Raw genomic sequence first — 6510 nt, 5'->3', positions numbered from 1 at the left:
TGGGACAACAGTGAAGACATTTATTCTTCATTTCCCACCCACCTCTGAGTATGGAAGAAAATGGTTTGACATGTTTTTATGTGCCAACACGTCCTGTTTGTCTTCAAGGCTTGTAGTCAATTACGCTGCTGGGACTCCTGTGTCATCATGCCCCCTGGCAACAAGCAGGAGGTGCCATGTAGACGTCATTTGAAGAAAAATTACGTCATTGAAACCGGTGATGCCGCATTTCACCACTCGTCTCCTGCTTGCAGGTCAACAGTGCCGTTGTTTTTTTTTTTTTCTATAACGTCGAATGCATAAATGGACGTCACGTGTCTCAAAACGCCTGGCCGGTGCAGCCTTTTTCAGCCGTGCCTCCACATCCATTGGCCGCATTCCTGCCTGTAATGCGGCGTTCTGTTACGCATGACACGTTTGCTGCAACGCATTTCTGTGCTTATTGAGAAAAGCCCACGCATGATATCAAAGAGCATCAAAAAAAAAAAAAAAGAAAAAAAAAAAGGGGGTGTTGCCATCATCAATTAAAAGTACATCAAGCACAGAAATAAAAAGAGAAATATGTACACACAAACAAAATAAAAAGAAGGGGGAAAAAAAAAAAAACAGGAAATAATTATTCACTTACAAAAAAGTAAAAAAAAACAAAAAACGCGGCTATAAAATTAAAATTAAAACAGTATTTAAACAGTGAGTGAGGTAAAAAATAAAATAAAATAAAATAAATATAAAAAAATAAAGAAAGGGGCTCGGTAATAACAACACCTTCTGCAGAAAACTCTCCATTCATCCCTTGTGTTGTATGCATAGGGTGTGTCCTATTGCTAGACGTGTCCTAACATTACGATATCCTTCATTCTTGAATTTATTTATCCTTTTTCTATAACATGTAGGGCTACTACAGAACGACGCCACAGGCAAGCAATCGCTTCTCGGCAGAACAAATGTTCTCTCGTTCTCTCTCATACTCCAGGCGCATTTCTGCAAGCGTCCGCACCTCTCGTGAAGGTGACGGCGTTCGCAACACAAACAACGACGGCACCTTCACTGCCAACTGCCGAGTGGCTGAAGAGGCATTACGCGGTGGGCGGCAACGCGGCGGTGGCGGCGGTGGGAGTAAATCCTCCACCGATCCATGACGGCACGCATGGCAATCAAAAGAGGAACTTTTAGTATTCGCGACGCTGGCTTCAGTCGTGCGTCGCAATTTGTACGATATTTGTGGTGAGGAGGAAGGAGAAGGCATGGAGGTGCAGTCCAGCTGTTGCTTCTTCACAGGCGCTGGAGAAAAGGAGAATTTTTTCGGTGAAAAAATTTGAAAATCCTCCATAAAACTGCCAAGACGATCAATTTCCGCCTGAAGTGCTGTCAACTGCCGTTGCTGTTCCTCCACGGTATGAGAGAGCGTTTCAGTCATCTGCTTGAAATCCTCCTCCGTGTCGGATTTTGTTTTCTGAAGTAATTTCGGCGTGTTCTCGGTGGGCGGTTCATCGTCGGCAACAAGTGGATCCGTGGTGGAAAGAATGGGCTCATCGCAGAGCGGGACATCTTGGAAGTCGTTGCTCTGCTTCTCGGGCAGGCAATTTTCAACGTCCGGCAGCGCCTCAGCCTCCACTCGATGAACATTTGTTTTCGGCTCCTCATCGTTGTTTTTGTCACACTGCGCTGGTTCCTGCGTCCCCTTGTCGCCATACTCAAAAAGTTGTGCACGTGTCTCTTCTGTTGGTCCGATCGTCATCGTGAACATCATCTTGGGATCCGCATTAAGTTCCTTAGAACGCGTCTCCAAGTACTCCTCCTCTGTGCCATAGTGCGCCGCTACTTCACTCGCAGCAGAAGCAACACTCTCTGGTTTGTAACACGTGTACAGTCCCTCAAGACGCCTCACAAAATATTCCTTCGTTTCCTCCTCCGTTGGATCGGCGCCGTAATTCTCCCGCAATGAATCAAACAGCTTTTCCCCCTCCTCGGCATATCGACGAAGGTACTCTTCCAGCGCAGGCAGCTTCTCAGGCACCCGCACACCAAGAAAGCTGCTCATGCGTCGTTTGAGGCTGTGAACCGGCACCACATTCTTTTCTTCCACGGAGTCAACTTTCTCAGCCGTCATGTCTTTTATCGTTGATGGTGTTTCCATCACCTCAGCGGGCTGTTCCGCCTTTGTGACCACCGCAGGCTGTGGGTCAACTTCTTCCTGTACCGTTTTACGTGACGCTTCATTGGTGGAGATGCGTGTTGTGTCATGCAGGGGATCGGGCAACGGTCCCTGCGGCTCCGGCCCCATCTGCTTGATGAAAGACATCAACGTCGCCTCCTCTTTGCCCTTCGCACGCTCCAAAACCCTGCGAAGTCGAGACAATCTTTCGGGACGATACGCCAAAAGTTGGCGCGCAAAACGGGACTCCCACACCTTTGCATCATCAGTGGCGTTCTCCGTGAGCGGAGGGGCAGGCGTTTTTGCGGCGTCATTAAGCTCCGGCCCGTAGCGCCTCACCAGCGTCTGTATCAGTTCCTCCTCGGTTCCCGTCCAGTGGCGAAGAATTACCGGCACCGTATCAACTTTATCCGGGCTGTAATGCGCGTAAAATCGGCGAATACGTTCCTCAAAGGCTGCAGAAAAACCCGTCGCATGCGCATCATCCGCAGGGACTTTGGCTGTAGCAGCAGGAGCAGCAGGAGAGGGAAGAGAAGCGCGTTTCGCTTTCCCAGTCTGCGCTTTGGGTGGCTCCTCTGACTTCTTCGAAAAGACCGACCCCATGTTGTCTCGGCAAAAAAAAAAAGACCACAACCAGCACTCTTACAGATAAATGAAGTATTCCTTCGTAAAATAATTGAAATATAAATAAGAATAGGAGTGAGAGAACATATATATATATATAATAATAACAACAACAGTCATGACGCCATGTAAACATTATCGCTTGAAGACAAACACGACAATACATATAGGCATCAACGTGCACGTACGCATGTAGGGGTAGATGGGCAGGCAACAGTACGTAGCAGTCATATTCACAATATTCAGTGTCGATAAGACAGTTCACGTCAAGAAAGAAGAAGAAAAACAACAACAACAACAAGAAGAAGAAGAAGAAGAAGTACAGAGGCATAAAAAAATAATTAAAAAATAATTGTACTACATTCGTTGCATATTCACTTGCTTTATTGGTTTCCGCCTCCGCCATACGAGACGATCAGACAGCGAAAGCTTTTCTTCTCGCCATCGCTGCAGCTCTTCCTGAGAGACCTCCGGCAGCGACCATATGTCCGGATCAACAGTTTCCCCGCAGGTTTGAACGGAGGGTAAAAGCGGCGCAGGTTGAGACGATGGACGCGCCGGGTGTGAGTGAAAGAATGCGTCAAGACGCCGTGAATTCTCTGCCTGCTGCTCTTCCGTAAGACACCACTCCACACTAAATAATCGGATAAAACTCGAGACATCCACCGTACGCTGACTGCCTTCCGCACGGGCAACCGCCAGACCTTCACTGCCACTCAAATTATTGCGTGTATCCTTCACGGAGTCACCCGGTGCCACGGCTGTATCTTCCGTAGACGCCAAACATGGCTTTTCCCCTTCCTGATCAGCGGAACACCCTTCAATGACTGAAGGCTCAGGGCCAAAGCGACGCACAAGTGCCTTAATCAGCTTCGCTTCCTTCCCAGAATACTTGCGAAGAATCATTTCGACATGTGGCACCTTTTCAGGGTCGTAACGAAGAAAAAAGGACGTCAAACGCTGGTGGTAATCGACACGCTCGACGGGTGTTGTGGACGCTAACGGTGAACGGTCATCATGAGCCGGCTGGATGCCCCCCTTAGCGTATTTCTTCTTCAATTGCCTCACAAGCAATTCTTCTTTTCCCTCGTACTTACAAAGAAGGTAGTCCACGTGCACCAGCCTCGATGGGTCATACTTCTGCAGTATCGCCACAGCGGCATCACGATACGCACTTTTGCCATCAGAAGAAGGATGACACTCGTCCTGCAAGTCCCCTGCTGGAAGGTCAACAGCAGGAGCAACGGCACATTCAGGCTGCGGCAGCCGTGATTTGTACTTCTTCAGGAGTGCCGCTATAAGCTTCTCCTCCTTCCCGGCATACTTTTCCAGCATGTCATCCACGTAACCCAGTTTGGTCTCATCGTGCTCATGGAAAAATGCTACAAGTCTGTCACGGTAACTAGGAGGCACTGTCGATAAAAGTGGCACCGCACCGTTGGACATGCAAAAACACAACACACGAGCGCTGACTGAGGCAGAAACCCCTTCAAAAAAAAAAAAAAAAAGAATATTTAAAGAATAGACGCGGTCCTTGTGATGTTTGTGGTGGCGTCACACGTGAGCCTTTCAAAAAGAAAAAAGAAAAGAAATTAAATGTGAAGGCAAACAACAGTGTCACTGCTGAGCGTCATGCTGCCACGTGTGGCGGACATGAAAGAGTAGCCGTGCACATGCACATACAAACAGCCAAGAAGGCATTCGTCCCCTCTCGCTACTGTCGTCGCCCATGCCTTATGCAAAGACAAAATATTAACACACACAGAGAGAGAGAGAGAGAAAAGGCAAACAGTAAAAATAAAACAAAATAAAATAAACATACGGATGTATGCACCCTGTAATGTACCGCCCTTCTTTCCTCCCGCTCCTCTTTTCCTTTCTTTTTTTTTTTTAAGTTTTCTTCTCCCCTTCCCTTCATTCACATAAAATGTCAACGTTAACGCTCATATATTATTATCATTTTCTTCCTCTTCTTCTCATCCTTTCAATGTCCCCCTTCACGGGCGGTGTGGCGATGCACTCGAATGGTTTTGGTCAGCAGTCGCAATGCCGCCTTGACGCTGCTCGCTCTGCCGTCACCTTGCGGGCACCAAATGCCAGGGCGGTGAGGCACACAAGGCATGACGGCGCATCTGCCACCTGAATTAAAATCCACCATTCGCCAGTTATCCCCGTGCAGCATACGTCCGTTTCATTTTACATCGCAGTAATGCAGAGGGGGGGGAGGCCGCACCGATCATACGCCTCGTTGCAGCGAGAAAACAAATGCGCCACAACGCCATTCATGGATGAGACGTAAAAAAACAAAAAATAAAAAAATAAAAATAATAATTTATAAATGCACATAAACAAGAAAGGAAATATGTACGCAAATGAGTAGTTCATTATCGATGTGAATGGGGAAAAAAAAAAAAGTTTTACTCCGCCATGTAAATATTTTATCCTTCATTGACAAAAAAGAAAGAAAAAAAAGAAAAAAAACATCCACGGAGTTATACACATGCTGCCGTCCCAAGCGTACTTACCAAATGCACACACGCACACACACATGTCGATACCATTTACCCGCAGGATCTTCACCTTCTCATTCTCTCTGCATGTCTGTGCGTGCGGCAAATAATCCCGCAAAACAAAACAAAATAACAATACAAATAAAAAACAAATAAAAATAAAAATAAAAATAAGTAAACAAATAACAGTCTCAATATAAATGCCTAAAACGATTCCTCGCAGCGGGAAAAATATATATACATATATATATATGTATTTGGACAAAAATTTCCCGTCACGCAGCGGAAATAATTGTCTCTGACGAAAATAATGACAACAACACCGTGCAGCCACATCACATTATCTTTTCCCTCCCTTCCGGCGTCCGCCCGCCTCGTCCTCACACGATGGCATCGGCAGCACGCACTGCCCACCGTTGCCACCCATCCACGGAAATCCTTCGTGACGTGGGCGTTGTTGTCATTTTTTATTATTTTTTGGCGGAAAAAGGGTTGTTTCCCTCTTAAGCGTCCAGCGTGACGCTCTCCCTTGCCATCTCCTCTAATTTTCGTAGACACCAAACTCCTTCAGCCGTTCATCCTTCAGCTCCGCCCCCACACATTCCGACGGCTGCCGCGGGTTGCGGATCTGATACTCCGTGCTCACATCCCGCGTCATGCCCTTCACCGAGAAGGTAGGCATGTTCTGGAACACCCTGCACTCCCTGTCGATGCCCTTGAACTCCACCCGGATGCCATTTCCAGCGTACGTGTCCATCAGCAAGCCGAGAACATAGGGCTTGGAGATGGAGTTGTCGTGGACACGGGGGATGACAAAGTACGGGTTCCCCTCCGGCTCAAACGTGTAGCGCATCGCAACGTCGCGGGCAAAGTTGAATTTAAGCTCGCATCCGGGCATCTCCACATCCAAGCTGCTTGTGCGATCCATCTTTTCATGCTTGCCACCATGACGGGAGACACTGATGAGCATCGCTGCGTATTCAAGATCATCGCCATCACGTTCATCCTCCTGAGAGAGAACAATGTACGCATCCACGGGATCTGAAACGTTTATTCCAAGACACACAGTCGGATAGCCATCGTTAAAATCGCCACGAATGCGGTAGTCGTACCAGTTGCGCTTGACGTGACACACACCACCGCCAACAAAGGTTGTCAAGACATCCCTCCATTCCATCCAAAAGGTGTTGTCAGGCTCCGTTGCATCCATGCCGTCAGGGA

At 47.6% G+C, this 6510-nt stretch overlaps 3 protein-coding genes across 3 annotated transcripts, besides 14 other annotated features; all 3 read right to left on the bottom strand.

Annotated features, from left to right (window-relative positions):
- Positions 1–6510: a sequence feature (heterozygous, non-Esmeraldo-like haplotype).
- Positions 478–504: a microsatellite.
- Positions 544–652: a sequence feature (T-rich).
- Positions 704–740: a microsatellite.
- Positions 899–2758, bottom strand: Tc00.1047053504933.30 (uncharacterized protein; the record flags this gene model as incomplete). The annotated part of the gene is made up of 1 exon (XM_799610.1): positions 899–2758. One exon carries the CDS (start codon positions 2756–2758, stop codon positions 899–901), a length of 1860 nt encoding a protein of 619 aa, XP_804703.1.
- Positions 2865–2886: a sequence feature (AT_rich).
- Positions 3052–3099: a microsatellite.
- Positions 3109–3133: a sequence feature (AT_rich).
- On the bottom strand, positions 3137–4225 carry Tc00.1047053504933.20 (uncharacterized protein; the record flags this gene model as incomplete). The annotated part of the gene is made up of 1 exon (XM_799609.1): positions 3137–4225. The coding sequence occupies one exon, from the start codon at positions 4223–4225 to the stop codon at positions 3137–3139; it is 1089 nt and encodes a 362-aa protein (XP_804702.1).
- Positions 4271–4298: a sequence feature (AT_rich).
- Positions 4574–4596: a microsatellite.
- Positions 4631–4684: a sequence feature (A-rich).
- Positions 5076–5119: a sequence feature (AT_rich).
- Positions 5233–5260: a microsatellite.
- Positions 5416–5463: a microsatellite.
- Positions 5521–5546: a microsatellite.
- Positions 5831–6510, bottom strand: Tc00.1047053504933.10 (calpain-like cysteine peptidase, putative; the record flags this gene model as incomplete). The annotated part of the gene is made up of 1 exon (XM_799608.1): positions 5831–6510. A coding segment is annotated over one exon (680 nt), but the record flags the coding sequence as incomplete, so codon positions are not given.

Source organism: Trypanosoma cruzi (genome assembly GCF_000209065.1).
Source record: "Trypanosoma cruzi strain CL Brener chromosome Unknown tcruzi_1047053504933, whole genome shotgun sequence".
Lineage (NCBI taxonomy): Eukaryota > Euglenozoa > Kinetoplastea > Trypanosomatida > Trypanosomatidae > Trypanosoma > Trypanosoma cruzi.
This window is presented reverse-complemented; position numbering and strand designations above follow the sequence as displayed.